Source organism: Canis lupus, chromosome 19 (assembly GCF_048164855.1).
Source record: "Canis lupus baileyi chromosome 19, mCanLup2.hap1, whole genome shotgun sequence".
In the NCBI taxonomy this organism is placed as follows: Eukaryota; Metazoa; Chordata; class Mammalia; order Carnivora; family Canidae; genus Canis; species Canis lupus.
Genome location: NC_132856.1, coordinates 39,423,491 through 39,444,628, shown reverse-complemented (window position 1 = coordinate 39,444,628; position 21,138 = coordinate 39,423,491). Strand labels below are relative to the sequence as shown.

At 41.8% G+C, this 21,138-nt stretch overlaps 1 protein-coding gene, 1 long non-coding RNA gene and 1 other non-coding gene across 3 annotated transcripts in view; 2 read left to right on the top strand and 1 right to left on the bottom strand.

Moving 5' to 3' along the window:
• LOC140610227 (uncharacterized) overlaps positions 1-21,138 on the top strand; it is a 38,856-nt gene that overhangs the window by 9,334 nt on the left and 8,384 nt on the right. The window lies entirely within an intron of this gene.
• On the bottom strand, positions 6,731-8,598 carry IQCF1 (IQ motif containing F1). The gene is made up of 4 exons (XM_072786030.1): positions 8,459-8,598; positions 8,164-8,274; positions 7,927-7,989; positions 6,731-7,187 (listed from the first exon to the last, which is right to left on the bottom strand). Exons 1-4 carry the CDS (start codon positions 8,459-8,461, stop codon positions 6,741-6,743), a joined length of 624 nt encoding a protein of 207 aa, XP_072642131.1. The 5' UTR covers positions 8,462-8,598; the 3' UTR covers positions 6,731-6,740.
• Positions 10,195-10,301, top strand: LOC140611512 (U6 spliceosomal RNA). Its single transcript, XR_012012663.1, has one exon. It is a non-coding gene; the product is annotated as a U6 spliceosomal RNA (small nuclear RNA).

The window sequence follows — 21,138 nt, the reverse complement described above, 5'->3', positions numbered from 1 at the left end:
TACCTTCTGTCCTTTAAGGAGTCCACATAATTTCTGTCCATTGAAGTTCCCTTCCTAAATTTTTAGGTACTATTAGAAATATTTTAATTTTTTTTTTATGATAGTCACAGAGAGAGAGAGAGAGGCAGAGACACAGGCAGAGGGAGAAGCAGGCTCCATGCACCAGGAGCCCGATGTGGGATTCGATCCCAGGTCTCCAGGATCACGCCCTGGGCCAAAGGCAGGCGCCAAACTGCTGCGCCACCCAGGGATCCCCTATTAGAAATATTTTAAATAAATATATTCTTTTTCTGTTATTCTTATGAGTTTGTACCAAGAGAAGGAGACTTGAGCCTGTGTGGAATATTTTCATCTATTTTTTCATGGACATTTTTTTCAGTTTTCTTTATGGTTATGTTTCCTTGAGGTTTGAGGTAAAAATGTTGAAGCAGATTTTAGTAAGTGACTGACAGTTTTCTTCTGCAGATGGTTTATCTCTATTTTTAAATGGAAATTTTAGTTTCCTCTCTTCCTTGCCTTCACTTTATTCCCTTTCCTTCCTGAATAATTTAGTCTGAAAGTCATTAGGCTGGGCAATGCAACATAGGTATACCAGGGCAAGAGATATTTTGACACAGAACAGGGCATGGATCCCAAGAGAGTGAAGAAGGTATTGGCAGAAGAAGGCTTCCCAGTTTGGATCCCAGGCAAGGTGAAAGGGGTCTGGACACAGGGGCTCAAGGATATGGCAACAGTAGGTATCATACTATGGGCCAGGTGAAGAGGGCATGCCTAGTGGTATAGGAAGCCAGAAACTCTAGCACAGCAAGGAGAATATCTGAAGACATAAAGAGAGTGTCCCATTTAGTGAGAAGGGCATTCACACAGGACAGCAACCAATGAGTGATACATAAAGAGGATAATGGCCCAGCAGGGTGTCAGAGATCAAGCAGAGTGAAGACAATGTCACATAGCCAGCAGCAGCCATGGAAGATTAGTTACATACAGAGGAGATCAGATAAGAAAATTTATTAAGTATGGTAGTGGCACAAAAACAGACACATAGATCAATGGAATAGAATAGAAAACCCAGAAATGGACCCTCAACACTAGAGTCAACTAATCTTTGACAAAGCAGGAAAGAATACCCAATGGAAAAAAAAGTCTCTTCAACAAATGGTGTTGGGAAAATTGGACAGCCACATGCAGAGGAATGAAACTGGACCACGTTCTTACACCATATACAAAAATAAACTCAAAATGAATGAAAGACCTAAATGTGAGACAGGAATCCATCCAAATCCTAGAGAACACAGGCAGCAACCTCTTGGACCTCAGCCCCAGCACCTTCTTGCTAGACATGTCTCCAAAGGCAAGGGAAACAAAAGCAAGGATGAACTATTGGGACTTCCTTGAAATAAAAACCTTTTGCACAGCAAAGGAAACAGTCAACAAAACTAAAGGGCAACCGATGGAATGGGAGAAGATATTTGCAAATGACATAGCAAATAAAGGGCTTAGTAGCCAAAGTCTAGAAAGAACTTATCAAACTCAATACCCAAAAAACAACCCTGTGAAGAAATGGGCAGAAGATATGAACAGACATTTCTCCAAAGAAGACATAACAAACACACGGGCAACAGACACATGAAAAAATGATCAACATCACTCGGCATCAGGGAAATACAAATCAAAACCACAATGAAAAAAAAAAAAAAAAAAAAAAACAAAAAAAAAAAAAAAAAACCACAATGAGATACCACCTCGCACCAGTCAGAATGGCTAAAAATAACAATTCAGGAAGCAACATATGTTGACGAGCAAGGGGGCCTCTCTTACACTGTTGATGGGAATGCAAGCTGGTGCAGCCACTCTGGAAAACAGTACGGAGGTTCCGCTCCCTTCAAGGAGCCTGCTTCTCCCTCTGCCTATGTCTCTGCCTCTCTCTGTGTGTCTCTCATGAATAAATAAATAAAATCTTAAAAAAAAAAAAAAAAAAGTAAAAAAGAGAACTACCCTATGACCCAGCAATTGCACTGCTAGGTATTTACCCAAAGGATACAAACCTAGTGATCGAACGGGCACATGCACCCCAATGTTTATAGCAGCAATGTCCACAATAGCCAAAATATGGAAAGAGCTCAGATGTCCATCGACAGATGAATGGTTAAAGAAGATGTGGTATAGGGGCATCTGGGTGGCTCTGTTGGTTAAGCATCTGCCTTTGGTTCATGTCATGATCCCGGGATCCTGAGGTTGAGCCTGGTATTGGGCTCTCTGCTCAGCAGGGAGTCTGCTTCTCCCTCTGCCCCACCCTCTGCTTGTGCTCTTGCTCTCTCTCTCTCAAAAAAAATGAAATTTTAAAAAAGAGAAGATGTGGTGTGTATACACAATGGACTATGACTCAACCATCAAAAAGAATGAAATCTTGTCATTTGCAACAATAGGGATGGAACTAGAGGGTATTATGCTAAGTGAAATAAGTCAGAGAAAGACAAATACCGTACGATTTTACTCATACATGGAATTTAAGAAACAAAACAGATGAACATAGATGAAGGGAAGGGAAAAATAAAATAAGATGAGAACAGAGAGTGAGGCAAACCATAAGAGTTGATGAACTCTAGGAAACAAACAGGGTTGTTGGAGGGGAGGTAGGTGGAAGGATGAGGTAACTGGTTGTTGAGCATTAAGGAGGGCACTTGATATAATGAGCATTGGGTGTTATGTGCACCTGATGAATCATGAAATTCTACCTCTGAAACTAATAATACACTGTATGTTAACTAAATTGAATTCATATAAAAATTTTTAAAGAAAATTTATTGGGATCCCTGGGTGGCGCAGCGGTTTAGCGCCTGCCTTTGGCCCAGGGCGCGATCCTGGAGACCCGGGATCGAATCCCAGGTCGGGCTCCGGGTGCATGGAGCCTGCTTCTCCCTCTCCCTATGTCTCTGCCTCTCTCTCTCTGTGACTATCATAAATAAATAAAAAAAATTAAAAAAAAATAAATAAAAATAAAGAAAATTTATTAAGTAAAATGGAAGCCAAGTGTCTTAATCTTGGAAACAGAAGGTACAAATAAAGAAAGGAAAAAACTAGAATGAACTCTTTGATTTTAGATTTGGATTAGAGATATCAGCGTCAACTCAGACATTGCAATATATATGATAGCAATGTGTGCTATGTGTATGCACAAACATATATTCCCTATCTCTGTCCACTGAGAGGCCTAGGACCAGCAGGGCCCCAATAATGATGAACACACCTTCCTATGCTCTGCTGGGCCACTCCACTGCTCCCCAAATTTGCTGTTTTTCCCTGGTGCCAGTTTTTCTTTCACTATTTTTTTTATTGCAGTTCAATTTGCCAACATATAGCATAACACTGAGTGCTCATCCCTCCAAGTGCCCTCCTCAGCGCCCATCACCCAGTCACCCCCACCCCCGCCCACCTCCCCTTTCCACTGCCCCTTGCTCGTTTCCCAGAGTTAGGAGTCTCTCACGTTCTGTCTCCCTCTCTGATATTTCCCACTCATTTTCTCTCCTTTCCCCTTTATTCCCCTTCACTAATTTTTATATTCCCCAAATGAATGAGACCATATAAAGTTTGTCCTTTTCTGATTGACTTACTTCACTCAGCACAATACACTCCAGGTCCATCCACATCGAAGCAAATGGTGGGTATTTGTTGTTTCTAATGGCTGAGTAATATTCCATTGTATACATAAACCACATCTTCTCTATCCATTCATCTTTTGATGGACACTGAGGCTCCTTCCAGAGTTTGGCTATTGTGGACATTGCTGCTATAAACATCGGGGTGCAGGTGTCCCGGCGTTTCACTGCATCTGTATCTTTGGGGTAAATCCCCAGCAGTGCAATTGCTGGGTCGTAGGGCAGGTCTATTTTTAACTCTTTGAGGAACCTCCACGCAGTTTTCCAGAGTGGCTGCACCAGTTCACATTCCCACCCACAGTGCAAGAGGGTTCCCCTTTCTCCACATCCTCTCCAACATTTGTGGTTTCCTGTCTTGTTAATTTTCCCCATTCTCACTGGGTGAGGTGGTGTCTCATTGTGGTTTTGATTTGTATTTCCCTGATGGTCAGTGATGCGGAGCATTTTCTCATGTGCATGTTGGCCATGTCTGTGTCTTCTTCTGTAAAATTTGTTCATGTCTTTTGCCCATTTCACGATTGGATTGTTTGTTTCTTTGCTGTTGAGTTTAATAAGTTCTTTATAGATCTTGGATACTAGCCCTTTATCTGATAGGTCATTTGGCTGCCAGTTTTTAAGGTGAGTGTGACCACTTTCCTTGTTTGGTTGCTGAAGCTGAATTTTCATGGCACTTAACACTTGCACTAAAAGATGAGAATCAGCCCCACTTTACAGCCGAGAAAACTGGGACTCAGAGAGGTAAAATGACATGTCCATAGCTACACAGCAATGAGTGATGGAGCAAGGGATCCGATCTAGGCTGTTTGGCTCCAAAGTCCTTGCTTTTTACTCTGAGACACTGAACATAAAACAGAAAGGTAGGCAAGGAAAAAGGAGACAAATCTTTCAAAGAGTGACAGACCAGGACCTGTGTGAGACACAGGAGCAGGATATGGAAGGACAGAGCAGGAAATACAGATTCATGCTCCAGTGCAAGCCAGAGAGCTGGAACATAAGACTGCCAGGCAGCATCTCTGAACCTCTGTAAGCTGAAGAACTAATTTGTCAGGGCAGAGTAGAAGGAGCAGGACCAGACATAGGGCTTCTGAGCTTGCAGTCTGGATGGAGAATAACCCAAGACCCCAGGACTCTGTCTACAGAAAACCACAGGATAGCAGTGCCCTGATGGGCAGAGGGACAGCCTAACCTTGATCTCTTAATCTCTTAACCTAGGCCCCAATCCCACCCCAGGTGGCATCTTTTCATAGGAAGTGACTGTCAGTTCCAGCAGGACCAACCTCTGCTTAGACTGGACCTGGAGACCGGGTGAGGGACACATGGTCAATCCTTCTCAATTCTGGATCTGTAAGATGCTAGGACTTGACACTCACTAAAGGGTTTGGCTAGCAGTAGAGTGCCTTGTTTCCCATCTCTACCCCTGTGGAACCTCCCACACCCACCAGATTTGAAGGGATTGAATCCTAGTCTCCATTTGGGGCTGGAGGTTGAGGGACAGCATCTGAATTAGGAATGAGGACTGGGGCTATGCACTCTAACAATGTCCAGTTTGGGTCTCAGATTCTGACTTGGAGGCCATGTATGAGGATTCAGTTCCCAGTGTGGCAGGGAGCTCTGAAGGAGGCCATTGAGAGGACATGATTACCCATCCACTTGCAAGCTGGACCCAGGCAACTGAAAGTTCCTCACCTCCTCCCTCCTCCTTGGAATATGAATGCCACCCACCATTCCACAGTGAGAGCCATTTTCAAGGATACAGCCTTGAGAGAGTATTGTGGTTTTGAGAACATGTGGACAGTATATGTGACTGAAGCTTATTAAGGCCTCTATATAAATTTTAAGATTCTGGCAGGAAAGGGGCTCCTGGGTGGCTCAGTAGGTTAAGCAGCCAACTCTTGGTTTCAGGTCAGATCATGATCTCATGGGTCATGGGATAGAGCCCTGAGTTGGGCTCCACACCCAGCAAGGAGTCTGCTTGAAGACTCTCTCCCTCTGCCCCTCCTCCACTCTCTCTCTCTCTCTCTCTCTAAAATAAATAAATCTTTTTTAAAAAGGGAGTGGGGGGGATCCCTGGGTGGCGCAGCGGTTTGGCGCCTGCCTTTGGCCCAGGGCGCGATCCTGGAGACCCGGGATCGAATCCCACATCAGGCTCCCGGTGCATGGAGCCTGCTTCTCCCTCTGCCTATGTCTCTGCCTCTCTCTCTCTCTCTCTCTCTATGTGTGTGACTATCATAAATAAATAAAAATTTAAAAAAAAATAAAAAATAAATAAATAAATAAATAAATAAATAAATAAAAAGGGAGTGGGAACACCTGGCTGGGTGGCACAGTGGTTGAGCGTCTGCCTTCAGCTCAGGGCGTGATCCTGGGGGTACCGGGATCGAGTCCCACATCAGGCTCCCTGCAGGGAATCTGCTTCTCCCTTCGGCTACATCTCTGCCTCTTTGTCTCTCATGAATAAATAAAATCTTTAAAAAATAAAAAGGTTCTGGCAGGCAGGTGAAATCTCCTCACCTGGCAGCCACCCAAGACAAGCTTCATACGTAAGTTCACTCGCTTATTAAAACTGTCACCTGCCAATCTGGAATGGCCGGCCTCCTCCTTCCATCTCTCCTTGCCCTCTGTATATGGGGCCAGTTCATGAACTGATGCGAGCCACAATCACAGAGCTTGGGGTGGATAGGTTCTTCTCAATCATGGGGGTAAGAGAACAAGCCCTGAGCAACTACAACTGGGTGGCTGAATTCTTGACAAACGTGCTGCCATTACTGTCACTAACCACTTCCCTCCAGACCTCTATTATATGCAACCTTGGGGAGGGGCACCATTTACATGAAGGATGCTCCCTTCATTAGCCAACATGGCAGATCTGTTCCACCAACTTTTCTACTTATGGCAGACCTTGCTAATTAATCAGTCTCTGCTGAGTCTGGGCAAAGCTTCAGAATCCTTCCCCTCAAATAAACTTGGGGCCTCGGACAACCCCTACCCATTCCTCAGTGTTAGCATATGAAATGCTAAGTATCTGCCATCACTTGCCCTGACCTCCTGGAACTTGTGAAACAGAGAGGCAGGGGGAAGACCACTTCACTGCTTTATTGGGAGGGGAATACACTCTGACACAATGCAAGGCCCTGAGCCCATCAAGATCTCTAGCTCGAGATGCAGCTGGTTGGCAGTGACTCTGTAGTGTCCCTTGATGAAACCCCGGGAAGCACAAGAGTGGCACCTCCAGTAAGCCTGGATAATGCGGGCAGCATTGAGCAAACGGCAATAGCGCCTATGAATGCGCCACATGCGGACCCAGGACTGCAGCTTGACTGCTGCCCACTCCTTCCGTGTAAAGGTTTCCAATGCTGCACGCCGCCTCCTCTCCATCAGCTTTGTCAGGATTTGCTTCCACCAGCGCTGAATGACCATCACTCTGATTACTGCATGCAGCAGTGTCCGGCGCACCAAGGTACCCCGCCACCAGGCCTGGATCTTTATGACTTCCGGATCACTGGTAGAGGGCTCATTTTGGTCTCCTGGGATCTTGCAAGAAGAAAGAGGGGACATTCAGAGAATGTTCTCCACCCACATGAGTCCTAGGGCATGCCAGAAAGGGACCCTGATTCCCTATCAACAATCAGCCCTTCTTCTGAAGCTCAGGAGCACTGGACAAGGCACTGGATGGAACCAGAAGATCAAGTAGGTGTCTTGTCTCTACCACTCTCTGGTTAATGGACATGGACCCAACATGTTGACCTCTGAATCTCAAAGTCCCCATCTATAAAATGGGAGTACATCTGTCCTGTCTACCCAGTTTTATATTGGATCAACTTGGCCAACCTAGGGCAAGAAAACCATAATCTATGGAGCAAAGAATTACATGTTCCACCTGAATGTGTCCAACTGATCAGGACCTAGGATCCTTCCCTTCAATCCCACCCACTTGCTAGAGAAGTAACATCATTTTCTAATCCTGTCCTTTCATCCTTGACTCCAGATCCAAGTCACAACCTGCTCTCTTCCTCTTCCATGTTACAGTATTGTTCCCCCCCCATAAAGTTCTACCTTTTATCTCTTCCCCATCCTTATTTTTCTTGACTTTCACACTTTGTCTTAATTAATGAGCAAACATACTTGCACAAGCTCAAATACACACACACACACACACACACACAAAATTGATTAAGCCCAGCCTCCCATACATTGCCCATTCCATTCCACAAACACAGCCCCTAGATTCCCAGCCCCAGCCCTGTGTGGTCTTGAGGGAGGGGGCTCATACTTTTTTAACTTCCTTATTAGCATCCTCCACTTTCTTTGTCTCCTCTGTATTTATATCATCAGCCTGAAAAAGAAATGGGGAAAGAGAACAAACAAGAATGAGTTTATTCCTGTTCTTAGCTCTAGATCATGCAAAAAAAAAAAAAAAAAAAACAAAACAAAACAAAAAAACAAAAAACAGTAGCCACAAGGACTAAGACACAAGGTCCAGAGAAATCCAAATCAGGGTTCTTCCTACCTCCACCTTATTCTCTGAGGCCAGTGGTTCTGAGGCTAAATCGGTTGGTTCCTCTTCCTGCTGAGGCTCATCTTCAGGGAGTTCACCAATATTTTCAGGCTGGTCCTTCTCCTGAAATCAGCAGTTAGGGAAAAGGCAAGAGTAAAGTTACCCTCCTTCCCTCTTCATTTAGTATCCCACACATCCCCAGCTTCTGGGACTTCCCAGAGTATTCACATGCCAGAGAATTCCTTCATCCTGAGAGATCTATGGGGACATCCCTAAAAAGCCTGGATTGTCTGTCTCTTTTACTCACCATTGGTCCCACATGGATTGGGGTGTAGATGGTTCAAATCCCCTCAGGTCTGTGTTCCTCTAGCCATGGATGGGTAGATAGAGTGGAAGGGAAGACCTATGATGTCATAAAGGCAGCTATGACTCAGGCACAAGATAGTTGAGCCACCAGTAGTTGAGCTCCCTCCAAGGAAAAGACAAACGTGTTGTGCATTCTTTTCTGCTGGAAATGGCCAAAGCTCTGAATACCAAAGCAAGACACCAGAAATGCTGGCCCATTGATGTAAAGGTGTGTAAAAACAACCAGTCATTGGTAATATTCCCAGTTGGTAGACTTAATATATTTTCTTAAAGATGTTATTTATTTATTCATGAGAGAGACAAGACACACACAGAGAGGCAGAGACACAGGCAGAGAGAGAAGCAGGCTCCATGCAGGGAGCCCAATGCGGGACTCGATCCAGGGACTCCAGAACCATGCCCTGAACCAAAGGCAGACGCTTAACCACTGAGCCACCAGGGAGTCCCATATTCCCAGTTAGTAAACTTGAGAATTGATTTAAGTTTAACTTAATCCTGGGTCTCCAGGATCACGCCCTGGGCGGAAGGCAGGCGCTAAACCGCTGAGCCACCGGGGCTGCCCCTAATTTAAAGTTTTAAAAAAGATGGCACCAGTAAATCCTTACCTATCAGTAAGTACTTTAAATGTAAGTTGGGGGCAGCCCCAGTGGCGCAGCGGTTTAGAGCTGCCTGCAGCCCAGGGCGTGATCCTGGAGACCCTGGATCGAGTCCCACGTCGGGCTCTCTGCATGGTGCCTGCTTCTCCTTCTGCCTGTGTCTCTGCCTCTCTCTCTCTCTCTGTGACTCTGTGAATAAATAAATAAAATCTTAAAAAATAAATAAATAAATGTAAGTGGGTTAAATTCTCCAATCAAAAGACAGAGTGACTAAATGGACAAAACAAAAATGACCCAAGTATTTACAGAGACTGCTTTACAGAGACTCACTTCAACTTTAAGGATACCATATAAGGGATGCCTGGGTGGCTCAGCAGTTGAGCGTCTGCCTTTGGCCCGGGGCATGATCCTGGGGTCCTGGGATCAAGTCCCACATCAGGCTCCCTGTGAGGAGCCTGCTTCTCCCTCTGCCTATGTCTCTGCCTTCTCTCTGTGTCTCTCATGAATAAATAAAATCTTTAAAAAAAAAAAAAAAAGGATACATACCATATAAGATAAAAGTGAAGGGATGGAAAAAGAGATTCCATACAAATGGAACCAGAGACTTACATTATCTGATTTCAAGACTTAACTGTCTTGAAAGACTATAAAGTTACAATAATCAAGACAATGTGGTTTTAGTGTAAGATGATACAAACAGATCAATGAAACAGAATAAAGAAGTCAGAAATAGACGCACGTTTACACAATGTATTGATTTTTTTTTAATCCAGAAAATTTAGTGCAGAAAGGAAATGCGTCTTCAATGGGGGGGAGGAAAAGGAATCTTGACCCTTATCTAAAATTATAGACAACACACACAACACACATGAGACAGGATGGGTCATAGGCCTAAACAAAACTAAAGCTAAAACTGTAAAGCTTGTAGAAGAAAACCCATGAGAATTATTTTGTGACCTTGGAGTTGACAAAGATTTCTTAGACATGACAGAGAAAACACTAAGTATAAAAGATAGAATGACTTCATCCAAATTAAAACTGTCTTTTCACCAAAAGACAGCATTTTTAAAAGTCAGCTGGGGAGCTCACTCCAGCAGCACATATATTAAAACTGGAATGATACAGAGAAGATTAGCATGGCCCCTATGCAACCATGACACACAAATATCTGAAATGTTCCATATTTTTCAGCATGGTGACCAAAGTCAACAAGACTATATGGTGAGTTTGAAAGTTGCTAAGAGAGTAAATCTTAAAAATTCTCTTAAAACTGACTGGGTGGCCCAGTCAGTCAAGCGTTTGGCCAGCTCAGGTCATGATCTCAGGTACTTGGGATTGAGCCTCACATCTGCACTCCATCCTCAGCAAGATGTCTGCTTGTCCCTCTGCCTCTGCCTCTCCCCCTACTTGTTCTCTCTCTCTCTCTCTCTCAAATGAATAAATAAAAACTTTCCCAAAAAAAGTTATCTTAACAAGAAAAAAACCCCTCTGGAACTGTGTAGTGATAGATGTTAACTGGACTTATTGTGGTAAGGATTTTGCAATATATACAAATATCAAATCATGCTGTACATCTGAAACTAATATAATCCTGTATGTCAATTATACCTCAAATTTTTAAAAGGTCAAAAAAAATTTTTTTAAGGTCACAGGCTGAGGAAAAGAACATTTGAGAGAGAGAGAATGTATATATTGTGTATATATACATTATACATATACATATATACATATACATATGTATACATTATACATATACAAAGATGTCATATCCTGGCTAGAACTTCTGCAACTTGAGAATAAAGATAAGAAACCCAATAAAATGTCCAAAGACTTAAATCAATACTTCATAAAAGAAGATATACAGGGACACTTGGCTGGCTCAGTAGAGCATGTGACTCTTGATCTTGGGGTTGTGAGTTTGAGCCCCATGTTGGATGTAGAGATTACTTAAAAATTAAATCTTTATGGGGCGCCTGGGTGGCTCAGTCAGTTAAGCATCTGCCTTCAGCTCAGGGTCATGATCAGACCCACATCAGGCCTGCTTGGCAGGGAAACTGCTTCTTCCTCTCCTATGCCCCTGCTTGTGTGTGCTCTCTCTGTAAAGTCTTTTTTTTAAAGGTTTTATTTATTCACGAGAGACACAAAGAGAGGCAAAGACATAGGCAGAGGAAGGAGAAGCAGGCTCCATGCAGGGAGACTGATGTGGGACTCGATCCTGGGACTACAGGACCATGCCCCGAGCCAAAGGCATATGCTCAACCACTGAGCTACCCAAAACGTAAAATCTTCAGGGGCATCTCAGTAGCTCAGTCAGTTAAACATCCAACTCAGCTCAGGTTATGATCTCAGGGTCATAAGATCAAGCCCCACATCAGGCTCCAAACTTAGGCATGGAGCTTGCTTAAGATTCTCTCTCCCTCTCTCTCTGTCCCACTCCCACCCTCTGTAACCCACCCACCCACCCACACGTGAACAGTTTCTCAACATCATTACTGATTAGGGAAAGGCAAAACTAAAACCACAATGAGATACCACTATTTATCCATTAAAATGGCTAATTTTTTTTTTTTATTTTTAGAAACTGAGAACCAAATATTGGCAAAATGGAACAACCAATTTGGAAATTAGTTTGGCTGCTCCTGATAAAATTAAGCATAAATCTATTCTGTGACTCAGCAATTCCACTAGGGGGCATTTACTCAAGAGAAATGAAAATGTATGTTCACAAAAAACTTGTACCGGAATGCTGAAAGCATTAAATTTATAACAACTAAATACTGGAGACAAGTCAAATGTCTATAAATAGGAGAATGGATAAATATTATGGATATACTCATAAAATGTTATTAAACCATAAAAAGCAAAGAACTAATGATACAAGCAATGATATTGACAGATCTTACAAACATCATGTTGAGGGGGGAAAATCAAACAAAAAACAGAGCATATTGTATAATTCCATATATAAAGTTTGACAACATACAAAACTAACACACAAAACTAACATATGTGATAGAAATCAGAACTGTGGTTGCTCTGGGAATTGGGATGGATTAGAAAAAGGAACAAAGGAACTTTCTGGGGTGATAGAAATGTCCTATACCTTGATGAGGTATAGATTTATGAGATATATGCATTTGTGAAGATCCATTTAACTGAATATTAAACATTTCTTGATTTCACTATACACAAATTATACCTTGATTTTTTTATGAAATTAAAGCCATTTTCAGAAAAATAGAAGTCAGAAAACAAAATTGCTAGCAGATTCACACTACAAGAAATGTTAAAGGAAGATCCTAAATGGAAGCCCACATCAGCAGGTAGAAATGATGGTCCAAAAGTAGTAAATGTTGGGCAAATAGAAAAGACCATCTTTTTTTTAAGTTTAAAATTTTAATTCCAGTATAGTTAACATACAGTGTTATATTAGCTTCTGGTTTACAATATAGTCATTCAACAATTTTATACATTGCTCAGTGCTCATTACAACAAGTGCACTCCTTATTCCTGGTTATATATTTCACTCCTCCCTCAGCCACTTTTCCTCTGGTAACCATCAGTTTGTTCTCAACATAGTTAAGAGTCTGCTTCTTAGTTTTTCTCTCTTTCTATCTTTTCTCTTTGTTCATTTTGTTTCTAATAATCCAGATGTGAGTGAAATCATGTGGTATTTGTCTTTCCTCTGATGTATCACGTAGCATTATATTCCCTAGATCCATCATGTTTTGTAATGGCAAGCTTTCATGCTTTTTGTGGCTGAATAATATTCCCTCATGTATATACATACCACATTTCTAAAATTATTTATTTATTTATTTATTTATTTATTTATTTATTTATTTAAGAGAGAGAGAGAGAGAGAGTATGACTGAGAGGGGCAGAGGGAAAGGGAGAGAGAATCTCAAGCAGATTTCATGCTGAGCATGGCACCTGATGCAGGACTTAATCACAAGACCCTGATACCAACCTAGGCTGAAACCAAGAGTCACACACTTAACTGACTAGGCCACCAGAATTCCCACATATTCTTTATTCATTCATCTACTGATGAACACTTGGGCTGCTTCTATAATATGGCTATTGTAAATAATGCTGTGATATAAGGGTGCATATATCCTTTAAAATACATGTGTTTATATCCCTTTTTTGAAATTCTTTATATGAATTCAATTTAGTTAACATACAGTGTATTATTAGTTTCAGAGGTAGAATTTCATGATTCATCAGGTGCACATAACACCCAATGCTCATTATATCAAGTGCCCTCCTTAATGCTCAACAACCAGTTACCTCATCCTTCCACCTACCTCCCCTCCAACAACCCTGTTTGTTTCCTAGAGTTCATCAACTCTTATGGTTTGCCTCACTCTCTGTTCTCATCTTATTTTATTTTTCCCTTCCCTTCATCTATGTTCATCTGTTTTGTTTCTTAAATTCCATGTATGAGTAAAATCGTACGGTATTTGTCTTTCTCTGACTTATTTCACTTAGCATAATACCCTCTAGTTCCATCCCTATTGTTGCAAATGACAAGATTTCATTCTTTTTGATGGTTGAGTCATAGTCCATTGTGTATACACACCACATCTTCTCTTTTTTAAAATTTCATTTTTTTTGAGAGAGAGAGAGCAAGAGCACAAGCAGAGGGTGGGGCAGAGGGAGAAGCAGACTCCCTGCTGAGCAGAGAGCCCAATACCAGGCTCAACCTCAGGATCCCGGGATCATGACATGAACCAAAGGCAGATGCTTAACCAACAGAGCCACCCAGATGCCCCTATACCACATCTTCTTTAACCATTCATCTGTCGATGGACATCTGAGCTCTTTCCATATTTTGGCTATTGTGGACATTGCTGCTATAAACATTGGGGTGCATGTGCCCGTTCGATCACTAGGTTTGTATCCTTTGGGTAAATACCTAGCAGTGCAATTGCTGGGTCATAGGGTAGTTCTCTTTTTTACTTTTTTTTTTTTTTTTTTTTAAGATTTTATTTATTTATTCATGAGAGACACACAGAGAGAGGCAGAGACATAGGCAGAGGGAGAAGCAGGCTCCTTGAAGGGAGCGGAACCTCCGTACTGTTTTCCAGAGTGGCTGCACCAGCTTGCATTCCCATCAACAGTGTAAGAGAGGCCCCCTTGCTCGTCAACATATGTTGCTTCCTGAATTGTTATTTTTAGCCATTCTGACTGGTGCGAGGTGGTATCTCATTGTGGTTTTGATTTGTATTTCCCTGATGCCGAGTGATGTTGAGCATTTTTTCATGTGTCTGTTGCCCGTGTGTTTGTTATGTCTTCTTTGGAGAAATGTCTGTTCATATCTTCTGCCCATTTCTTCACAGGGTTGTTTTTTGGGTATTGAGTTTGATAAGTTCTTTCTAGACTTTGGCTACTAAGCCTTTTATTTGCTATGTCATTTGCAAATATCTTCTCCCATTCCATCGGTTGCCCTTTAGTTTTGTTGACTGTTTCCTTTGCTGTGCAAAAGGTTTTTATTTCAAGGAAGTCCCAATAGTTCATCCTTGCTTTTGTTTCCCTTGCCTTTGGAGACATGTCTAGCAAGAAGGTGCTGGGGCTGAGGTCCAAGAGGTTGCTGCCTGTGTTCTCCTCTAGGATTTGGATGGATTCCTGTCTCACATTTAGGTCTTTCATTCATTTTGAGTTTATTTTTGTATATGGTGTAAGAACGTGGTCCAGTTTCATTCCTCTGCATGTGGCTGTCCAATTTTCCCAACACCATTTGTTGAAGAGACTTTTTTTTCCATTGGGTATTCTTTCCTGCTTTGTCAAAGATTAGTTGACTCTAGTGTTGAGGGTCCATTTCTGGGTTCTCTATTCTATTCCATTGATCTATGTGTCTATTTTTGTGCCACTACCATGCTGTCTTGATGATTACAGCTTTGTAATACAACTTGAAGTCAGGAATTATGATGCCTCCAGCTTTGGTTTTCTTTTCTTTTCTTTTTTTAAGATTTTATTTATTTATTCATGAGAGACACACAGAGATAGGCAGAGACATAGGCAGAGGGAGAAGCAGGCTCTCTGCAGGGAGCCCAATGTAGGAATTAATCCCAGAATTCCAGGACCACACCCTGAGCCAAAAGCAGACATTCAATACTGAGCCACCCAGGTATCACTGGTTTTCTTTTCAACATTACTTTGGCTAATTGGGGTCTTTTCTGGTTCCATACAAATTTTAGGATTATTTGTTCTAGCTCTGTGAAAAATGTTGATGGTATTTCAATAGGAATTGCATTAAATATATAGATTACTTTGGGTAGCATAGACATTTTAACAATATTTGTTTTTCCAATCCATGAGCATGAAATGTTTTCCCTTTTTTTGTGTGTCTTCCTCAATTTCTTTTTTTTTTAATTTTATCTTTTTTTTTAAGATTTTATTTATTCATAGAGACAGAGAGAGAGGGGCAAGACATAGGCAGAGGGAGAAGCAGGCTCCATGCAGGTAGCCCGATGTGGGACTCGATACCGGGTCTCCAGGATCACACCCCAGGCTGCAGGCGGCGCCAAACCGCTGCACCACGGGGGCTGCCCCTTCCTCAATTTCTTTGTAAGTGTTCTATAGTTTCAGAATACAGATCCTTTACCTCTAGTGTTTTTGTATTCTTTGGGTAAATACCCAGTAGTGTGATCATAAAGTGGTTCTCTTTTTAAAATTTTGAGGAACCTCCATACTGTTTCCCAAAGTGGCTGCACCAGTTTGCATTCCCACCAGCAGTGCATGAGGCTTCCTTTTTCTCCACATCCTTACCAACACTTGTTTCTTGTAGTTTTGACTCTGGCCATTCTGACAGGGGCAAGGTGATATCTCATTGTAGTTTTGATTTGTGTTTCCCTGCTGACAAGTGATGTTAAGCATCTTTTCATGTGTCTGTTGGCCATCTGGATGTCTAGAAAAGACCATCTTTTAAAATTCCTTAAAATACCACGGACCCCAGTGCCAGTAAGATGGAACAAGAGTACTACAGTTAATCTCTCCCAGTAATGACAACTGAAAACTCTGCATAAGAGTGCAGAAAGCAACTGGACCCTGGAAAGTGGACAATAGCAGGTGGATTAGGGAAGAAAATCTTGAAGAACAATCAGTTCTGGTTTCCATGTCATAATTGAAGACAGCCCAAAATGCAGAACTACACTTGTGTGGATGGCAAATAATCTGAGAGGAAGCCCCTCTTTCTTACCAGAGCATCAGAAAAAGTCACCTCCTCAAGCAAAGATTATGGACATTTTTTTCCTCCTCCTCCCCCATTTTCCTGTTTGTTTGTTCTCATGACTCATCCCATGGTAAAGTCACAGAGCTGCACTGCCACAGTGGTGGCCCTTTGAGCTTGTGAAAAATCACCTCCTTGGTTAGAGGAAACATCCAGGATACAGTCCAGAATTACTTACTCAACATATGAAGAGCCAGGAAAATCTGATTAATTCTTAAGGAAAAAGACGATCGTTTAATATTAGAAGTGTCAGACAACAATGTTTAAAGTTATTATACACATCTTCCATGATAGCAAAAGTGAACCCTTTCTAAATGAATGGAAACATAGTTCTCAGAAGAGACAAAAATGAAAACAAAAGTGGGGTGCCTGATTTCTATGCACTAACAATGAGACTGAAGAAAGAGAAATTAAGGAGTCAATCCCATTTACAATTGCACCCAAAAGCATAAGATACCTAGGAATAAACCTAACCAAATAGGTAAAGGATCTATACCCTAAAAACTATAGAACACTTCTGAAAGAAATTGAGGAAGACACAAAGAGATGGAAAAATATTCCATGCTCATGGATTGGCAGAATTAATATTGTGAAAATGTCAATGTTACCCAGGGCAATTTACACGTTTAATGCAATCCCTATCAAAATACCATGGACTTTCTTCAGAGAGTTAGAACAAATTATTTTAAGATTTGTGTGGAATCAGAAAAGACCCCGAATAACCAGGGGAATTTTATTTTATTTTATTTTTTTTTTTTTTTCAGGGGAATTTTAAAAAAGAAAACCATAGCTGGGGGCATCACAATGCCAGATTTCAGGTTGTACTACAAAGCTATGGTCATCAAGACAGTGTGGTACTGGCACAAAAACAGACACATAGATCAATGGAACAGAATAGAGAACCCAGAAGTGGACCCTCAACTTTATGGTCAACTAATATTCGATAGAGGAAAGACTATCCACTGGAAGAAAGACAGTCTCTTCAATAAATGGTGCTGGGAAAATTAGACATCCACATGCAGAAGAATGAAACTAGACCACTCTCTTTCACCATACACAAAGATAAACTCAAAATGGATGAAAGATCTAAATGTGAGATAAGATTCCATCAAAATCCTAGAGGAGAACACAGGCAACACTCTTTTTGAACTCAGCCACAGTAACTTCTTGCAAGATACATCCACAAAGGCAGAAGAAACAAAAGCAAAAATGAACTATTGGGACTTCATCAAGATAAGAAGCTTTTGCACAGCAAAGGATACAGTCAACAAAACTAAAAGACAACCTACAGAATGAGAGAAGACATTTGCAAATGACGTATCAGATAAAGGGCTAGTTTCCAAGATCTATAAAGAACTTATTAAACTCAACACCAGAGAAACAAACAATCCAATCATGAAATGGGCAAAAGACATGAACAGAAATTTCACAGAGGAAGACATAGACATGGCCAACATGCATATGAGAAAATGCTCTGCATCACTGGCCATCAGGGAAATACAAATCAAAACCACAATGAGATACCACCTCACACCAGTGAGAATGGGGAAAATTAACAAGGCAGGAAACCACAAATGTTGGAGAGGATGTGGAGAAAAGGGAACCCTCTTGCACTGTTGGTGGGAATGTGAACTGGTGCAGCCACTCTGGAAAACTGTGTGGAGGTTCCTCAAAGAGTTAAAAATAGACCTGCCCTACGACCCAGCAATTGCACTGCTGGGGATTTACCCCAAAGATACAGATGCAATGAAACGCCGGGACACCTGCACCCCGATGTTTATAGCAGGAATGTCAACAATAGCCAAACTGTGGAAGGAGCCTCGGTGTCCATCAAAAGATGAATGGATAAAGAAGATGTGGTTTATGTATACAATGGGATATTACTCAGCCATTAGAAATGACAAATACCCACCATTTGCTTCAACGTGGATGGACCTGGAGGGTATTATGCTGAGTGAAATAAGTCAATCGGAGAAGGACAAACATTATATGTTCTCATTCATTTGGGGAATATAAATAATAGTGAAAGGGAATAGAAGGGAAGGGAGAAGAAATGGGTAGGAAATATCAGAAAGGGAGACAGAACATAAAGACTCCTAACTCTGGGAAACGAACTAGGGGTGGTGGAAGGGGAGGAGGGCGGGGGGTGGGGGTGAATGGGTGCGGGCGCTGAGGGGGGCACTTGACGGGATGAGCATTGGGTGTTATTCTGTATGTTGGCAAATTGAACACCAATAAAAAATTTATTATTAAAAAAAAAAGTGGGGTGCCTGGCTGGCTCAGTTGGTAGGGCATACAACTCTCGATCTTGGGGTCATCAGCTCAAGCCCCACAATGGGTGTAGAGATGACTTAAAAATAAACTTTAAAAAGAGGAACCATGTAGAAATTCTAGAACTATAAAATGCAATTAAAAAATAAAGAACTCCCTGATAGGCTCATCAGCAGAATGCACAGGACAGAGAAATCAGTCAGTAAGCTTGAATACAGAGGAATAGAAATGAGAATCCAAACAGAGAGAAAAAAAATACTGAGAAAAAAATTAAAAGAGCCTCAGCAACCTGTGTGACAATATTAGGTCTAATACTTATTAGTCCCAGAAAGAAGAAATTGATGTAGAAAAAACTTTTGAAGAAAGGCTAAGAACTTCCCAAATTTCTGAAAGGCATAAATTTACAGATTCAAGAATCTCAGCAAACACCATAAATGATATACTCAATGACCAAAAAAAAAAAAAAAAAGCAAATGAGCAAAGGACTTGAATAGGCATTTATCCAAAGAAAATATCTGAATGCCCAAGAAGTGCATGAAGATACTTGACATCGTTAGGGAAATGCATATCAAAACTGCAATGTTGGGGTGCCTGGGTGGCTCAGTAGGTTAAGCTTCTGCTTTCGGCTTTAGTCATATCAGCGTCCTGGGATGGCGTCCCCGCATTGGGCTCCCTGCTCAGCAGGGAGTCTGCTTCCCCCTCTGCCCCTCCCCACTGTTTGTGCTAATGAAAAAAAAACAAAAAACAAACCTACACTGTGACACCATCTCACACTCAGGATGGCTGTATCAAAAACAAAACAGAAAAAAAAAACAAAAAACAAAAAAACAGAAAACAAGTGTTGGCAAGGATGTGGAGAAATATGAACCCTTGTACACTGTTGGTGAGAATGTAAAATGGTGCAGCCACTGCAGAAAACCGTATGGAGATTCCTCAAAAAATTGGCAATAGAATTTACCATATGTCTCAGCAATTTCACTTGTAGGCATACACCCAAAAGAAATGAAAGCCATCTCGAAGAAAGATTTGTACAGCCAAGTTTGTAGCAGCATTACTTACAATAGCTAAAACATGGAAGAAACCCAAGTGTCCACTGGCAGAGGCATAAACAAAATGTGGTATATACACACAATGGCATATTATTCAGTCTTAAAGAGAAAGAGAATATTGCACTTGCTACAATATGAATGCACCCTGAGGACATTATGGTAAGTGAAATAAGCCAGTCACAAAAAGGCAAATATTGGGCAGCCCGGGTGGCTTAGCAGTTTAGCGCCGCCTTCAGCCAAGGGCATGATCCTAGAGACCCGGGATCGAGTCCCATCAGGCTCCCTGCATGGAGCCTGCTTCTCCCTCTGCCTGTGTCTCTGCCTCTGTGTGTGTGTGTGTGTGTGTGTATCTCATGAGTAAATAAAAAAAATCTTAAAAAAAAAAAAGGCAAATACTGAATGATGCCACTTATATGAGGTACTTGGAGTAGTTGAAATCATGGAAAGTAAAATGTTGCCAGGGGTTGTGGGAGTTATTGTTTCACAGGTATAGAGTTTCAATTTGCAAGCATTAGAGGAATGCACAGTGGTGACAGCTGCACTAACAATGCCAACGTATCTCATGTCACCGAATTGTAAGCTTAAAGATGGTTACAATGGTGGGGCACCTGGATGGCTCAGTCCATTAAGCATCCAACTCTTGATTTCAGCTCAGGTCATGATCTCAGGGTCATGGGATCCAGCTCTGCACCAAGCCCTCCGTGCCCAGCATGGAGCCTGCTTAAGATTCTCTCCCTCTCTGCCCACACCCACAACCCCTTCAACCCCACCCCCACTCCATATGCAATCTCTCTTAAAAATAAATAACCTCTTCTAATAATAATGACATCAGCATAAAAAATGATAATGATAAACTTTGTTACATCTTAACACAATAAAAAACAAAGATACATCCAAGAAAACCATACCCAGGCATATCACAAACTGTTGAAAATCAAAGATGAAAAAAATTATAAAAGCAGCCAGAAGAAAAATGATGTATTATTTATAGAGGAGCAAGGATTCAAGACTGTGGATTTCTCCCAATAGGAGTGTACCATGGGAAAGGGGTTCATGTATTAAGGTGCACTTCGGTGTTGCTATGCCATGGCTTTTGGGAAGTGTGTGTATGCCATCACTGAGCTCAATGTGAGGCAAGACACAGGAAGCGAATTCTATCACCATCTTCTGATTCAGAACAGGATTTTCAGGGCTTTGATCTGAACCTGACCCCTCTGGCCCCAGGAGAAATGAAGGCAGGCAAGAGCAGGTCTGTCTGAGGGGAAGCCTCCTGAGCATGGTAGCAGGAGAAAAGCCCTGTGGCTTCCTCCCGAGGGGACCATGCTGCCTCTTGGGAACTACAGGCTCAGTGGTTGAGCCCAATGGGTTAAAAAAAGGTTAGAGCAGAACCCATAACATTTCCTTCTTCCCACTAAGAGGATACTTTCCTGCACTTCTACATCTCTGGTCTGTCTCTCCTGGCTCCGCCAGT